General features: G+C 36.5%; 1 protein-coding gene across 1 annotated transcript; it reads left to right on the top strand.

The window, feature by feature from the left end:
• Positions 1-264: 264 nt before the first annotated feature.
• Positions 265-1,678, top strand: LOC140168764 (uncharacterized). The gene is made up of 2 exons (XM_072192174.1): positions 265-829; positions 1,572-1,678. Exons 1-2 carry the CDS (start codon positions 265-267, stop codon positions 1,676-1,678), a joined length of 672 nt encoding a protein of 223 aa, XP_072048275.1.
• Positions 1,679-18,656: the final 16,978 nt, after the last annotated feature.

The raw sequence follows: 18,656 nt of genomic DNA, 5'->3' as shown, positions 1-18,656 counted from the left end.
ACCAGACAGACGGATGGTGTCCTTCATCGTGCAGCTAATCTCGAACCGCAACTTCATTCTTAAGACCAGCGACGGCCAAGCTAGCAGACAACGCAGCCTGAGGAACGGTGTGCCACAGGGCTCCGTCCTAGCACCTCTCTTATTCAACATCTACATCCACGACCTGCCCAATACCATTGCTAAGAAGTATGGATACGCAGATGACCTGGCACTCCTGAAGTCGGGCAACTCTTGGGACACAATTGAGAGAGCGCTCAGCCTGACATGGACACCCTAGATACTTACCTCTACCAATGGCGGCTCAAGCTGAGTGTTGCTAAGACTGTCTCCTCTGCCTTCCATCTCAACAACAGGGAAGCCAACAGAGAACTCAATGTAACCATCAAGTCCAAGCGACTGAACTTCGAGGCTTGCCCCACGTACCTAGGAGTGAAACTGGACAGAGCCCTCACCTACCGGCAGCACTTGGTTAATCTAAGGGACAAGGTCACAGCAAGATGCGCACTGATTCGTCACCTAGCCGGCACCAGCTGGGGAGCAAGCACCAAGACCCTCAGAACATCAACTCTGGCCTTGGTATACGCACCAGCAGAATACTGTGCACCAGTATGGAGCAGGAGCTACCACACCCACCAGGTAGACACGGGTCTAAATGAAGCTATGCGCACTGTGTCAGGATGTCTGCGACCAACTCCAACTGAACAGCTTCCGGTTTTAGCAGGAATCCCTCCGCCGGACATCAGAAGGAAAGCAGCCTCCGTAGCTATAGCACTCCGGTCTGAAGAACCAGGACACCTCCTTCATGACACCCTGTCAAGAGCTAGGAACAGTGAGGGGGAAAGCAGGAGATTGATATCCAGGAAGCCGTTTGCTCAACAAGCAATAGACTTGATGAAGACAACACAGCCTAACCAGACAGCCAAGGACTGGACAGCTAAGGCATGGAAAGACCAATGGCTTCAGTCTTCCTCACCACTCCAGCGTTTTGTCACAGACCCAACAGACACCATCCCAGGCTTCAATCTACCCAGGTCTGCTTGGACAAAATTAAACCGCCTGAGAAGTGGAGTTGGACGCTTCAATGCCAACCTGTTCCAATGGGGCTTTAGGAAAGCCCAGCATGCGAGTGCGGTAGTGAGGAACAAACAGCCGACCACATCATCTCATCCTGTCATCTCCATAGACTACCGAATGGTATCTCCGGCCTGATTGAAGTCGACGAAGCCACCAGGGACTGGTTGATGCATACTGGGCTTGAAATTTAATGAAATTTAATGTATTGGCTTTTATATCTTGTTTCTTCCTGACATACGCAAGAAGAGAAGAAGCCTCTTTCCATGCAGTTGGGAAAATACCCTTTGACAAGGATAGGTTTAAAATGTGTGTCAAGCTGTCTACAATAGCAGGACGAGCTAATTTGAGCACTCTACAACTTAAATCATCAAGACCAGTGGCCTTATTAGCACTCATTGCACGAATTTCCTTGTCAACAAACTCAGGAGTTATGAGAGGTAAATCAAGGAGAGGGCTAACTTTACTCAACTTAACACTTTCATTCTTAACATTACCAGTACAATTATTATTACAACTACCAATTAACTTTGTTGCAACATTTGCAAAATGTTTGTTAAGGCCATTTGAAATATCATCGTCAGATGTTAAAACGTTACCATCATAAACAATGGATGATGGATTTGAAGATTTCTTAGTTGGAAGGACCTTTTTAAGAGATTGCCATAGTTTACTGGAGTTTTTACTTTTTTGACTGATTAAGTTCTTATAATAATCACTCTTAGAAGATCTTATCATACATGTTACATCATTACGTGCTCTTTTATATGCCTCCCAGTCAAGAACATTATTTGTACGAACTGCCAAACGGTGAAGAGAATCTCTTTGTAACATTTTCTTCTTAATCTCAACACTTAACCAAGGAGCTGGGGAGGTCTTAACACGCTTACTTTTCTTTGGTAAATGACGGTTTATTACATCAAAGAACATGGTATCCCAATTTTTCAATGCAACATCAACATCATCATAATCAGCAATATTACACCATGGTATTTTATGGAGATCATTCACAAACATTTGTTCATTAAAATATTTAAAACAGCGATAATCAACTGTCTTATGGCCACCCTTGATAGGCCTTGCATTTCGAATCGCATAGATCATAAAGTGATCACTTATGGCAGTTTGTATAACACCGCTTTCTCCGTACAATTCACATTTCGATGTAAAAAATAAATCAATAATTGTTTTACTTGTAGGCGTCACTCGAGTTGGAACAGTAATGAACTGTTGTAGTTGGAACATATCACAAACAAACTTTAGATCTTTGGTTTGTTTACTACTATCAATACCAATTGAAAAATCACAATTAAAATCACCAAGTAATACAAGCTCTTTCTTCTCAACCGACGCATTTGATAACATAATTGATAGCTTATTAGAAAAAGCATTATTTTTGCCATCTGGAGAACAGATGCTGCAACGGCTGGTTATGTTACAGTCATGGACAAAAGTTTGGAATATTTTTATTTTTGTATCAAATGCAGTTTTCAATCATATTAGGAACAGATTTATTGTTCTGGATTAGTGCTCAGTTGAATTTAATTGAAAGTTATTAATGTCATTTGATGTTTACATCACACAGTTTGTCAATTAAACAAAGAATTACCTGAGGAAGCGCATTACAATGGAAGGATCACACAATCGCAACACTTTTTATGGCGGTCTCTTTGTATCACAAAATGAAATTAAAGACACTAGAAAACTTTATTGTTTAAACAAAAACTTAAACTCTCACTGTGATTTGTTCAGGTAAGTCTCTTGCTTGAGAAAACACATCTCAATATTTGGTGTTCACCCCTTATCAGCTCAAGGTCATTTAGGCAACGTGACATTCCCTCGTCCAGGTTTGCCAAGGTCCCTTGTGGAATATCTCGCCAGCAAGCAATGAGGGCGAGTCTATGTTCCTGCAGGGAGGTTGGTTGGTTGTCCATGTTACCTATCCTGCGGGATACTTCTGCCCATAAGTTCTCTATTGGACTCATATCCGGGCTCAAAGCCGAGCAGTCCAGATGTTCTGCATTCTCATTTTCAAGGAATTCCCTCACGCGTAGGGTTCTGTGCGCCGTGGTGTTGTCATCTTGGATCACGAAATTGTTCCCGAAGTCTCTTCTTGCAAACGGAAGCATAACTGTATCAAGAACATACAGGTATTGGTTCTGGTTCACGTGTCCTTCTAGCATGTAGAGTTGTGATATCGACCTACTGTGAAATGTTCCCCATACTGTGATTCCACCACCATCTCCCTGGACTCTAGGAAGGATATAATCTGCAAGCAGGGCTTGACCAACCTGTCTTCGGACCTTGAATCGGTCATCTTGTCTGTAAAGGAGAAACCGGGCCTCTTCACTGAAGATCACATTACGTCGGTGGCCTACTGTCAAATCCCTATGTCTCTGTGACCAAAGCAAGCGCGCATGCCGATGCCTTTGCAGAAGTATCGGTTTTCTTATTGGTCGTTTTGCGCGAAAACCTGCACTAACCAGTCTATTGAACACAAGTTTCCTGGTAACAGGAGCTTTTATGGACCTCAGCCATTCTGTTCGTAGCCGAGTTGCAGACTCCGTGCGGCCATTGTGGCAAAGTCTCAGGAGAGATCGGTCTTCCCTGGCGGTTGTCTTTCGGGGCCGACCTGACCTTGGTCTAGGTGTAGTAGTTCCGGTCTCCCGACGTCTCTTCAAAATTGTAGAGACTGCATCTTATGTAATTCCTAAAGCGACACCTATATCCTTCTGTTTGTAGCCGCGATTACGTAAGTCGATGACTTTGGCGCATAAATCTGCGCTCAACTCGTACCCTATGATCAGAAATATCGTATACAATAGACAGATGCAACAAAATAAAGCTGGTTTCTTCACACCTTACTGCAAAAGCCAATGTAACCTTATGAATCATAGCGCTAAAATAACTGCAAAAACGATGCCCGATGGTTCATTGGTCAGGCATAAGAAGCCTTTGTCCTACACTAGGTATTGTGTGATATGGAATGGTACCTAAGACCTTGGCAGACACCCGTGATCCATTTTGCATGTCTTACGGGTCATTGATGGTAAGAAATCTGCACTTAAAAACAGGGTTATGCAAAAAAATAAAAATATTCCAAACTTTTGTCCATGACTGTAGTAATTATGCTTCACACTTGCAAAATAGCAAAGTTGAATGGTCAGGGGGACAAATGACGGACGAATTAAGTCTTGGGAATTATAAACTTACTAACGTCGGAAATCCAGAGGATGATAAAGATGCTGTAAATAAACAATATGTTGATACATTAATAGAAGGTGAACGTGAAGTTATTCCATACGACTTAGGAAGATACATTGTTTTTCCGCATAAAGAGGGCAGTAAGACATACTTTTCTGTTAGAGCTAGGAAGAAAATTGATTTAACTAATGCAATTGAGGTCGAAATTAAGAATAACATTGCAGATAGTGCTGAAAATGAATTTAACAATCAGCCAATTAATATAATAATAACTAAAGACATTAATTTGCTGCCAAATTCTGATAAAAATCTAGGTACAATGGAATTAAATGCTCCACTTCAAATTACATTTAGGCCTAGCCTCTATAGATTGGCAACTCCATGGACTTTACTCTTTTCGGCACGACCTAGAGAACCCTCAATTATTACAGAACAACATATTACTGCACATTATACCAACGCTGGTTCTAATTTAGTTGCTATTGGCTCAAGTACAGCAGCTGCAGTTTCATTAGCAACAGGCATTGGTGCAATTGCATCTATACCTTTAGGAATCACAGCTATTGCAACTGGTGTTATTGGTGTAATAAGTTCTGGAATAGCTAAGCTTGTTTTGAAAAAAGTAGAGAAGCATGAAAAAATAAAATTAATAGCTCTATCAAAATTATCTAGTGTAAATGGTCTTGTAAGCAGAGCTCTGATAGATAATCAAATAAACAATGAAGAATTCCAAGTAATTTTGCAAGAAATGGAAAATTACCGCGAACACAAATCACAAGTAAGAAAGAAAATTCGCAATGACTTAAGCACCGAAAGAGAGGAAGAAATTCGTGAGGAGGCAGAAAAAAAAGGACTTTTGAAAGGCCAGGAGATGGCAATGACAAACCTCCAGAATATACTGAAACATACAGAGACAACGACAAACACAGATTCAGTGTAAAATTAGTATGTTGTTCTTATAACAATTTGGAAATAAATTAATGTTGAAAAAAAAGATATTTCTACATATATATACACATGGCAAACATTTCAGTTGAGCAATTTAATCAAAAACTTCAAGAACAAAAAGACTCATTTAATGCTATCAAATGGCGAGAAATTGAAGAAGGCCAAATTTATACACTTACAAATGTTGAATATTTTGATACACAGTACGGAGAGGGGTGTGTTGTAGTACTTGATGGCAATAAGGTTTGGGCACCTTCTGGTTTGGCTAAAAGACTAAAAACAGATAAAAAACCTTTTCCCCGCTTTGTCAGATCAACAGGTTTAATACAAAGTAAAAAGAATCCTGCACATATGTACCATGGTTTTGATTTAGTGTAAAAGGTTTTGAAGTAAAAATGAAATTCCACTATTGTTAAATTTTGAAAAAAGTAAAACGTTCTTTTTTTTCAAAAAAAAATATATCGTATAATATAACATGTCAACTGAATACGGCCACAAACTTAATCCCTACAGTAAACTTCGCAAACCAAAAGGTGTTAAAGGCATACGATGTACTCTGTACAACACCCACGTGCCAAGCACAATTGACCAAGGTGGTATTTTAACTGTAAGATTTCCTGATCTTGGCAAAGATGATGTTATTACTCCGGGTACATCAAAACTGTCTTTTAAAATAACTCTTAATTCTGAAACCGATGCCAATAGAACAATTGTAATTAATCTTGGCCGAGCAATTGTAAGCAAACTTGAAGTAAAACTAGAAGGTCAAAGTGTTTTTGTTTTAAATGATAGTGATATATTTTTCTGCTATCAAGACTTGTGGAAAACTCCAAAAGAGCGTGAAAATGCTGCCTACCAAGGAATTCAATCAGAAGCAGTTAGAAAAATTAGAATTAACGCCGGAGACAAAGGTGCTAATGCTAAGGATATAGCAATTGGAACAGCTTATGATAATGTTTTTAGTATTCCTTTAGACTTTGAGCTACTTGAATCGCACATGCCATTTTTTCAAAGTGAACTTAAAGACCGCTTATCATACGAACTTACATTTAATAATTATGGCAAGGTTGTAGTAAGCACAGACGCAAATGCAACTTATACTATTTCTGATATTCATTTGGAGTTTGAAACAATAACTTCTCCCGAACTGGCCACCATGCTAAGAAATCAGCACAAAAGTAAATCCACTATACTTTACGACCGGGTAATACGACACTCTCAGCTATCCTTAAATAAATCAGATACAGTGTGGAATATTTCTATGGCACCACGAGCAAAAAGCATGAAAGGAATTCTAATACTATTTGTTGATCCTGCAGATGGTGGCGGTTCATATAGCAGAGATACAGAAAAGTTTTACAATCCTAAAATTACAAAAGTATCAACAACCCTTGATGGAAATCCAAATCAGCTATTCGCAAGTGGAATGAAACCACATCAACATTTTGATGAAATTAGGAAACACTTTGCTGATGGTCGGCATCGTGCTAATCCCCAAGTTGCAAAAGAACTTGAATTGGCTGATGTTTCCTTGCCTGATTACTTAACTTCAAAGTATGGACTTTGGCTTGATATGCGCGTTTCAGATGATGACTCATTACATGGCAGTGGAAGACGAACAGAGGGCGCTAGTCAATCTATTCAAGTTGAGCTAGAAAAAAATGCTGAAACCGCTGGTGATTTAAATGCACACGTATATTATATTCAGAATGCTCAACTTAACTTTGAAAACGGCAGACTTATCAGTACATTGTATTAATTTATTTAGTATTATATATGTCGGTAAAACAAGCCCATTCAGCAATTATTTGTGGTGCTACTGGTTCCGGTAAAACAGAGTTTACATTAGATTTACTTGAAAAAGAATATTGTAATTTTTTTAAATACATCATAATCATTTGTCCCACATGGAGATATAACAAAGCTTATCTAAACCGTAAGTGGTTGTTTGAGGATCCAGATCATATTTTTCTTATTAACCCACAGGAATTAGAGCGATGACCCTTTGAATGATACATTAAAGATATTTTTTGAAACACACGGAAAGCTAGACGAAAGTCATGTGCTTTTTTTTAATTGATGACTGCAGCTCGCAAAAAGGCATGACAAAAGGAAAAGAATGTTATCAGAATAAGCTTTTAGTGGAAGACATCTTAATTGTTCTGTTTGGATTCTTACACAAAAGTATAATTCTGTCCTTACTGATCTGCGCGAACAGATAAAATGGCTGGCTTTATTTTACTGCAAAGATAGAGATTCCTTTGACGAAGCCATTCGTGAAAATTATGTAATACCGTCGTTAGAAGAAAGAAAAAAAATGCGCGATTTATTAGATGAACATAAACATTCAAAGCTGATACTAATTACAGAACAACCAACAAGTTATAGGTTTGAAAAATAAATTATCTGTTTTAAAATATATGCTTAGTGAAATATATCAAATAACAGGCATCACTGCTAATATTTGTATTATAGCAAGTGTATCTTTTTTAGTTATTAAAGTATCTCAAATAAAAAAATATTTTCATCATATATACATGGACGTTGATAAGCTGCTAGAACAAAGTTTAAATGAACAAACTGCTACACTATTACCTCAAGAAAGTAAAACAAAAGATCGACTAATACAAGTTGTTATGAGTGGAAAAAGTACGTTTTTCCTCGGCAAGCAATATAGCACAGATGAAATAGAAAAACTGGACGAAACGCAGTAAGCAAAATTATACACAAGATATGAAGCCACCCTTGGAGGTTTAATAACAAAAACTTTAAAACAACACGTGGTTTATGCTTACACAAGAACAGTTGAATGTCTTTGCCCAACGGTTAGCCAAGGACGTTTTGCATTTCAAAATACAAATGAATTAAATAACAATTTAAATAATGCGCCCTTTGTAGACTTGGCACTAACTTCTATAACTTGTAAAATGTATCATGAATACGGTCATTTTTTAGCTCCACTTGAAGCCGCTTTGTTAACAAGTAGTTTTGTTAAACCAGTTAATCAACAAACTGTTAACTCAACTACTCCACTGTTGAATTTTGAACAACCAGCTAATCAACAACCTGGCAACAATCAGCATGTTTTAATTCCCCTAATTATCAACCAGCTACGTCAACTAGTTATCAACAAAATACTAACTATCAACCAGCTACGTCAACTAGTTATCAACAAAATACTAAGTAGCTGTCAACAAATTTTAACTAGCTATTAACAAAAAATATTTGCTACAACTATACTATGGACCCAGAAACAATTATTAATGAAAATGCTGAAGAGACTCCAAAAGTAGAAACTCCAAAAGTAGAAACTCCAAAAGTAGAAACTCCAAAAGTGGAAACTCCAAAAGTAGAAACTCCAATTACTAAAAAAGAAAAAAACCCAAAACGCGTCGCGCAGGGTAAAATGCTAGCAGAATGGAACAAAAAAAAAATAAAGAACTTCTAAAACAAACTAATAAACCTGCTGTACAAAAAATTACTCTTGAAGATATACCTGAACAAATTCCTAATGAATCAAAAAATACTTTAACAACTCAAATTAATTACCTCATTATTGGTGGAACAATCGTTGTTGGTGGGTTAGTTATTTTTCTTGTGTATTTTATGCAGCGGGACAATGCTGTAGAGCAGGAATCTTTTGTACATCAAACACTTGAACAAATACCTGAACAAACTCCTAAAGAAGATCCTTTTAATATGGTTTAGTAAAAAAAATATTTTTTATAATATAATGGACCCAAACACAATTCTTAATGGAGCATATCACTCAGCAGTATTGAGTGGATTGATACTTACAAACTCAATGATTGCTAAAAGAATTTTTAAAGTAAAACCAGCTGACCTTGGTCAATTAAGTTTAAAAGATGGAGCAATGCTTACAACCAATGTGTATATATCAGTAATGATTAAAAATGCCTTGATAAAAAATGGTATATTACCTCCTAATATAAACCCGTAAAGCTATTTTAATATGGCTTTAAAGGATTAGAAAGACCTTGTGGGATAGGCCAGTTTAAGATATGATTTTGTATTTTAGCTGAGGGGCCAGTGTTCTTCCTGTAAAAGTCAAAACAATATAGTTGAAATTCTACATGATTACACACAAGAATATTAGTTTCTTTTTGAAATTTATTTTTTAACTCAGTAAACTGAGAAGTTAAATCTATATCAATAAGAAGAACGTATAATTTATGTTTTTCTCCATAGTGCCGTATCCACTCACCAAATTGATGTGCTTCTATAAATACATTATTTTGGTGCCCCCCTGTGCCAAAAGCAATCTTGGCAAACAGCCAACCATCAATAAGACCTGATATTTTTGCATCAAAAGATTTAAGACACTCGGTTTTTTTTTCAAACCAGAATTTTTATATTCTGTTTTGTTTAGTATTTGCCCGTCTTTTGTAGGTCGAAATTCCGTAAATTCTTAACGTGAATGCCTACTTGACTTACAGCCTCATTACATTTGTCTAAGACAAAGCTTTCATCCTTTGTACCTTGACGCGATGCTAATTTGCTAATTTTACTAGCAAGTAATTTTGCAAATAAATAATCATCACAACATTTATTTAACAAGTCTTCTAAACTAATTTCAAGATCTTCTAGCACGCGGTTAAGCTCACTGTTATTACAATGCTGTTTGATTAAATATGTATCTCCTGTTCTCAATAATTCAAACATAATTTTGTTGTTTTCCTTCTGGCGAACAACACGCAAATTCTTACAGTCTATGATAATAGGGAAAATATTTTGTGCGACTTGTGTCATTGTTTTTATATTAAATTTGTTTCTTTAATATGTTTTTTTAAAGCAATTAAAGACTTTAAAAATTAGATATAATATATGGAAGATGCTGTAAATATCCAGGTTAAAAAGTTTATGACTTTTCATAACATTACTGAAAACATAAGCCAAGCATTTGCATTAGACGATACTAACAGACTATTTGTCCAGTACAACAATGAATGGTTTCCGCTTAGCAAAGCTTAAAATTCTAGTAATTTTTATTCCAAATCTAGTTTGCAAAAACATGGTGTTGGGTTTATGCGTGCTTTAAACCTTAAACCACCAGAACAGCCTACCTTATATCACCCTCCAACAATGGCTGATTTAAGAAATGAGATGACGCAAGACTATATTTTAAATGAAGCTGTTCCGGAAGGTCTTTCCGCTCCCTTAAAACCAATCAAAAGAGCCATGACAACCAAGACTTTAGAATTTAAGCAAACTTCTTTTACAATTGGAAATTTTTTAAAAGGATATGAAATGAATGTGCCTGATGGGCAAAATAATGAACAAGACCCACTTACATTTTTGCAAAATGTTAAACCACAAATTCAAAATATATTATCACAAGAAGTTAAAACCTTAGGTTCGTTAAAATTTCAGTTAGGCTTTAGAATTATGATGTCTAAATATAATTACGGTGATGTAATATATGATACCCCAACATTTTATCATGAGCAAATTCCTATTATGAATGAAAATGAAATAAACATGGATTCTGTTTTTGCTAGCATTCTAAAAAAAAAATGAGAAGTGGGTTAAAAATGGTTCAAATTGGGTTATTGTGCATGTTGAAAATTTGTGGATCAATATTGCAAATTACCAGCCTCTTCGTGGTGGTTCATATATTGATTTACCACGAGCTTTAAAAAATAAACACGCAATTATTAATGTAAAGAACAAAAGACGACAACTGTTTACGCTGGTCTCTTCGTAGTGCGCTATTTCCTGCACAAGATCATTCTGACCGACCTGTAAAATACCCTACTGAAGACAACTTAAACTTTACAGGTATTGATGCTCCAACACCTATTAACCAAATACATCTTGTAGAAAAAATGAATAATCTTGCAATTAATGTTTTTGGTTGGAAAGGGTGTGTAATAGTACATCAGTTAAGCAAACAACCTTCTCATATTCCCCGTATTAATTTGATGATTATTAAGCAAAATGAAAAGCATGGCATTCGTACACACTACACTTGGATTAAAGATTTGAATCGTCTTTTATATGACCAAACAAAGTACCTGTATCGAAAATACTTTTGTGAACGATGTCTTCATGGTTATACACGTGCAGATCTTTTACAACCACATAAACCCGAATGCCAAGGAAATGGAGAGAGGGCGCTTCGAATTGAAATGCCAAAACCTGAAAAATCAATATTAAAATTTGAAAATTGGCACAAGCAAATGAAAGCACCATTTGTAATTTATGCTGATTTTGAATCTATTATTAATAAAATTGAAGGCCCTGCATTAAATCCTGACAAAAGCAGCACTCAAAAGACCCAGATACATGAAACGTGCGGTTTCACTTATATCGTTGTACGATCTGATGGACAAACGTGGGAGCCAATTTCATACCGAGGACCTAATGCAGCTGAAGTATTTTTGCAATGTCTTGGGCAAACAGAAAATGAAATAAAGGAATTTTTTAAAACCCAACTTCCTATAAACATGACTAAAGAAGACTGGAATAATTTTAATCATTCAACTCATTGTTATATTTGCAAAAACCGTATGACAATAAAACAAAATAAAAAAAAAAACAAGCCTTACTTAGATAAAGTACGAGATCACTGTCATCTGACAGGCAAGTTCCGCGGTGCAGCACATTACGTGTGTAATTTAAAATTAGGATTAAAACCAGAAACAACTGTTATTCCAGTTGTGTTTCACAATCTTAAAGGATACGACGCCCATTTAATCATGCAAGCCATAAGCAAAGTGGATGGCAACATTAAAATTATTCCTCAGAATTTAGAGCGTTATATTTTTTCATTACGTCAGCTACGCTTTATTGACAGTGCCCAATTTCTTCTTGCATCACTTGATAAATTAGTCAAAGCAAACAAACCAGAAGACTTTCACATTACAACTAAATTTGAACCTGATCAAACAAAACGCGCACTGTTTCTTAGAAAAGGAATTTACCCCTATGAATACATGGATAGTTGGGAGCGTTTTCAAGAAACACAACTGCCAGCTATTGATGATTTTTATAGTTCACTAACAGATGAAAGTTTTTCTGCAAATGACTATGAGCATGCTCAGAATGTATGGCGAACTTTTTTGGATGTCAGACGCTAGCCGATTACCATGATCTTTATCTCAGGACAGATGTGTTTCTTTTAGCTGACGTGTTTGAGAATTTTAGAACAACATGTCTCAGACAATACGAGTTAGATCCTGCACACTATTTCACATCTCCAGGTTTAAGCTGGGATGCATTACTCAAGAAAACTGAAATTCAGCTAGAATTACTAACCGACTACGACATGCATTTGTTTATTGAAAAAGGTTTAAGAGGAGGAATTAGTATGGTTTCAAAGCGTATTGCAAGAGCAAATAATATACTTACTCCAAATTTTAATCCCAATAAAAACCCAAGCCATATAATGTACTTGGATGCAAATAATCTTTATGGGTGGGCGATGAGTCAATCTTTGCCTATAGGAAAGTTTGAATGGACACGACTTCAAAACCTAGCACAAATAATAAATCATCCCCCAAATGCTGATAAAGGATATATCTTAGAAGTTGATTTAGAATATCCACCTGAAATACACGACATGCATAATGATTATCCGCTGGCCCCAGAAAGTTTAGAAGTCCAAGATGAATGGCTATCTCCTTATCAGAAGAATTTGTTAGGCGATCAAAAATTAACAAAGATTAAAAAACTTGTGCCCAATTTAAGAAACAAAACAAAATACATCGTACACTACAGAAATTTACAATTATACTTATCGTTAGGAATGCGGCTAAAATATGTACATAGAGTGTTGCAATTTGACCAAAAAACCATGGATAGAACCTTACATTCGAATGAACACTGAACTAAGAAAGCAAGCGACAAATGACTTTGAAAAAGATTTGTATAAATTAATGAACAACTCTGTGTTTGGCAAAACAATGGAAAACTTACGCAAACGCGTTGATGTTAAACTAGTGCGTTCATCTGAAGAAACAAAGCTAAGAAAATTAATTGCACAACCATCATTTGCAAGACAAAAAATATTTGACAATGATTTAGCAGCACTGCACATGTATAAAAGTAAATTGTATCTCAATCGACCTGTGTACGTAGGCATGTCTATTCTTGATTTGAGCAAATTATTAATGTATGATTTCTACTACAATGAAATGAAAAAACAATATGGCAATAGAGTAAATTTACTTTACACCGATACCGATTCATTGTTAATGCACATACAAACTGAAGACGTATACAAAGATATGGCACAACACATGAACCTTTATGACACTAACGATTATCCCCAAGATCATTATTTACATAGCACTGAAAATAAAAAAGTGCTTGGAAAAATGAAAGACGAGTGCGCAGGTAAACCAATTTTTGAATAATTATGTTGGATTAAGACCAAAAATGTATTCTATCGTAAAAGATGATGGAAACATACGAAAAGCAAAAGGCGTTAAAAAATGTGTTGTGAAAAAAAATATATTTCATGATAAATACTACAAAGAAGCACTGCATAATCAAACAATCTTCCGACACGGAATGAATATGTTAAGAAGTGAAAATCATCAAATATATGGGCTTCATTTAAATAAAATCTCACTTTCTCCTTTGGATACAAAACGATGGATTGCTGATGATGGAATCAACACATTAGCCTTTGGTCATTACGCCCTTGGGAGGTAGTTCTGTGTCTGGCAACAAGTAATTCCTCATGAACAAAACCTCTTTTCGGGGCCCCTTCACTTAAATAATACAGAATAGGTTCTTCGGGTTTTATAACACTCCGTTCTATCCGATACACATTTAAACTCCATATAGGGTTCGTACTTCTTCTGCGTTCTCCGCCCTCAAGTTCACCAGGTTGATATATATACCGCACGCCTACAGTAGATGGTAAACGTACTTCATTTGCTTCTTTTGTTGGTGCGGAAGATTTTACTGCAACTGTTTTATTTTTTATGGCTTCTGATGGCTTTTTGCCTGTTAATCTAGTTGTCTCATTATTTAATGCTTTGATTACATCTGGCAGACGAGCGACCCATTCTGTGGATCGCACATTTTTTCGCTTCTGGCTTCCATCAAAATTTCTTGAGCATATTGATGTCCAAATAATTTATCAGCTGGTGTGTGATTAAATCTTTCGACAATTCCCTGAGCCCTGTGTAAATTTGTTTCACCTCTTCTTATTGCAACATATTTTGATTTCATTAATTTGCTTACTTCTCCCATAAATTCACGACCTGGATCAACTTGTAATAATTCAGGCCATGTCAAAGGTCCAGGCTTATAAATATTTGAAAACGCTTTTGCAACTTCGTCAGAATTTTTTGAGGTTAAGGGTTCCGCAGTCTTATAACGAGAAGCGACATCCACTACAGTTAGTGCATACTTAAATATTTTACGTCCTCTTGGCAAGCGATCATGAGGTAAAAATAACAAGTCTGCTTGATGCGCTTGATTGGGAATAGTAATATTAAATTTTGGTCTAGGAATATATTTTGGAGCAGGTAAATAAATCTGCCATATTGCTTGTTTTTTTAGCCAATTTTTTGCTACTTCTTCAGAGACCTTTGCAGATGAGGCTAATTTTTTAATTGCAGATATACCTCTCCAGTATCCTTTAGGACTGTAATAAATTTTTTTTCTATTGAAGACATGATATTGTTTGTATATATATAATGAGCACAAATAATTTTGTTCAAGGCTTTTTAAAAATTACTGAATTGGATAACATGCAAGCTGCAAGATTAGCTGAAGTTTTTTTGGAAATGCATAAAAAATATTTAGATACTGAGGAATATAAAAAATACCAAAATGACATATATGATATAAGAACAAGTCAAACAAATCAAACAAATGAAACTAACCAATGCCCTGACTGTCAAATACCAATGGAACCAGATGAATACAAGTTATGCTGTCCATATTGTGGTCGTCTAAAAAATCAGGACCAAACACTTATGGATGACCAACTGCCTAATGGAATCTATGTTCCAAACAAAAACAAAAAACAGCTCATGATTGTGAAAAACATTTCACAAATTGGATTGATCAAATTTTAGGATTTAATACTCCGCCTACAGTTGGAAATAGTTTAGATACTATACGTGTTTATATTGTGCAGAACAACATGTGTGAATTAACACCTGAGGGCATGAGAAACATTTTAAAAACACTAAAGCTTTCTAAATACTACAAACATACAACTTACTTCTTTCAAGAATTAACAGGAGTTAAGCTACCTAGCATACCCTTTACGTATTTATACAAAGCTAAAACAATATTTGTTGATTTTATTAAAATCCGTGAAGAAATACGAGAAATAAACCCAGGCTGTGGCCCTAACACTCCGTCATATCCTTATCTTGTTTACAAGATTTTGATTTAATTTTACCACCAGATGATATGGAAAACAGATACTTTTTAAACTTTATTCATTTACCAAGTGCAGCGACGCTTACAAAAAGTGAACCAGAATGGCAACTTATTTGTGAAAAACTTCAAATAAATTTGAAGTTAAATATCCTGTAATTAATAATCCTATACCGACTACCACAATTTCTCCTTTTTGCAATGCCGACTTTTGATCTTCATCAAGGAAATCTGCTAACTGTGGTTCTGGTTGCATTTCCGTTGCAAATTGTAAATTATCACCAGTCAAATAATAATATTCTTGCATGGCTTGATCTACATTTTGAAAAGTTCTTTCTGCATGTCCTTCTTCTTTAAGTTTTTTATTAACATAATCAATTCGTTCTAAACGTTGTTCGTTCCATTTATCTCGTTCGCTTGAAAGTTTTTCCATGCCTAAATTATGCCGTTTACGCTCTGCTGATCCACTTATTTGACTAAATAAAAAAAAAAAACTTCCTGTAAATGCAAGAGCATTTGTAATAGCACCACCAATCATAAGTATTGCAGCTGATGCCATTTATATAATAATACATTATTTTTTACGCACTTGGTGTAAAAATTGCGTAGAACAAGTTATTACACATTGATGAATTTATAGCAATAATTGTTATCAGTACACTTGTTTGTACAGGTGTTAATTATAAAACGTTTATCTAAAATATACTATAAAACTAACAAGGCAGAAAAAAGAGTCTATAGCTGCCTTTTGTAAAGTTCATTTAAAGCACAGAAGATTACATTTAAAAATAATAGCTGTACGGCTCAGTAGTGAGCCACGGAAAAGATAACGAAAAACAGTTTACAGTGTGTCTCTGAAAAGTATCTACTTTTTCACAATTAGTTGCTCCAAATCGTCTATAAGTGTGTCCAGTTCATCAGTTTCTTGTTTAAACTTCATTGCCATTTGGGCGTCTGCTAATAATAGAGAAGTAAAGAGAATTCAAAGTTTTTTTCTGATCGTATGTGGAATTTAAATCTTTATTTTGAAAATGGAGGGTTTTTTTACGTTATAAGTACTTTTAAAAAGAAAGTGGTTGGTCGAGGAACTGTAGTACTATACTACTATTGGCATAGTCCTTATAATAACGGTGGTCCGCCTTAATGAGTAAATGACAGCAAACAGCTGCAAACCAGTGAAAAATACCCCAAAACTCGGTCATTATCGATTGGATTAGTCGTCCGTAGCGGACAATTCGGTCGCTCATGGGATCAATATTATCAGGTGGTAATAAATTTGCATTGGACAATAGATTACTATATAATGATTTAGCACTGCATATATCGGTTTAATCTTCAATAAGCGGGTTTATGGCTGGAAAGGTCACGGTGAATTTGCCGTGGACGACACTGCACTATGTGTTAGAAGTTGTTCCGGCGTCAATCCTTAACTGTATAACCATCGATGGTATAACCATGATCCGAACCCAAACCCGAACCTTAACCCTGTTCCTAAACCTAACCCTAAGCCTAAACTAACCCTAACCCTAAACCTAACCCTAAGCCTAAACTAACCCTAAGCATAAACCTAATCCTAACCATAAACCGAAGTCTAAACCTAACCCTAAGCATTACCCTAACCCTAGGTTCTTAGGAGTTGTTCCGGTGCCTAACCCTAACCCTGGCCCGAACCCAACCCCTAGCCTTAAACCTAACCCTAATCCTGAACTTAAGCCTAAGCCTATCCCTAACCTTAACCCTAACCATAAACCGAACCCTAAGCCTAAACTAACCTTAACCGTAAAGCTAACCCTAAACTAACCCTAATCCTAAACCGAAACCTAACCCTAACCCTAAGCATTACCCTAGCCCTAAGTTCTTAGGAGTTGTTCCGGTGCCTAACCCTAACCTTGACATGAACCCGACCCCTAACCTTAAACCTAACCCTAATCCTGAACTTAATCTCAAGCCTATCCATAACCTTAACCCTAAACCTAAGCCTAAGCTAACCCGAAGCCTAACACTAACCCTAATTATAAACCGAAGCTTAACCCTAACCCTAAGCCATGCCCTAACCCGGGGTTCTTAAGAGTTATTTCGGCGTCTAACCCTAACCCTGACCCGAACCCTAACCCAAATCCGAATCCTAGCCCTAACCGTATTATAAGACAGTCAGTATTAAGGTCACGTTTTGAGAACAGGTTAAGGTTCTTAGTTCTTCCGGCGTCAAACACAAACCCTCCCCCTAACAATGACCCTAACCTGAACCCTAGCCCAACATTAACCCTAACCTAAGCCTAACCCTAACCCTAAAATTAATCGTAAGCCTAAACCTAACCTTAATCGAAGCATTGCCCAAACCAGAACCCGAACCATAACCTTAACCGTAACCCTAATCCTTACCCTAACCATAGGTTCTTAGGAGTTGTTCTGGCGTCTAACACTAACCCTTACCAGAACCCTAACCCAAACCTTCACCCTAACCCTAAACTTAAGCCTTACCCTAAACCTAACATTAACCCTAACCCTAAACCTAATCCTAGGCCTAAACCGAAGTTGTTCCGTTGTCTAACCTTAACCCTGACCATAACCCGAACTATAACCTTAACCGTAACCTTAATCCTTACCCCAATTAGAGTTGTTCCGGCGTCTAACACTAACCCTTACCCAAACCATAACCCCATTCCTAATCCTAAACTTAAGCCTGACCATAACCCTAAGCCTAACCCGAACCCTAACCCTAACCTTAAGGCTAATCCTAACCCTTACCCATTATACCCTATCCATAATCCTAACCCTTAACCTAAACCTTAACCCTAACCTTAATCCTGAACTTAAGCCTAACCATAACAATAACCACAACCCTAAACCTAACCCTTACCCATACCCTAACCCCAATCCTAAACTTAAGCCTAACCCTTACCCTAACCCTTACATTAACCTAACCTTAACCATATCCCTAATCCTAACCCTTAACCTAAATCTAACCCTTAACCTTAATCCTGACCCCAATCCTAAACTTAAGCCTAACCCTTACCCTAACCTCTATATTAACCTAACCCTAACCCGAAGCCTAACCCTAACCC

The sequence above is a fragment of the Amphiura filiformis genome, chromosome 13 (assembly GCF_039555335.1).
Source record: "Amphiura filiformis chromosome 13, Afil_fr2py, whole genome shotgun sequence".
Classification (NCBI taxonomy): domain Eukaryota; kingdom Metazoa; phylum Echinodermata; class Ophiuroidea; order Amphilepidida; family Amphiuridae; genus Amphiura; species Amphiura filiformis.
The sequence above is the reverse complement of the archived record's forward strand: the minus strand, read 5'-3'. Positions and strand labels throughout refer to the sequence as shown.

Excerpts from the sequence above, each read along its gene's own strand:
- LOC140168764 (XM_072192174.1), top strand. The coding sequence starts at position 265 with ATGGACACCCTAGATACTTACCTCTACCAATGGCGGCTCAAGCTGAGT. Across the intron at positions 830-1,571 it reads CCTGTCAAGAGCTAGGAACA|TACAATTATTATTACAACTA; the intron begins GTGAGGGGGAAA and ends TAACATTACCAG.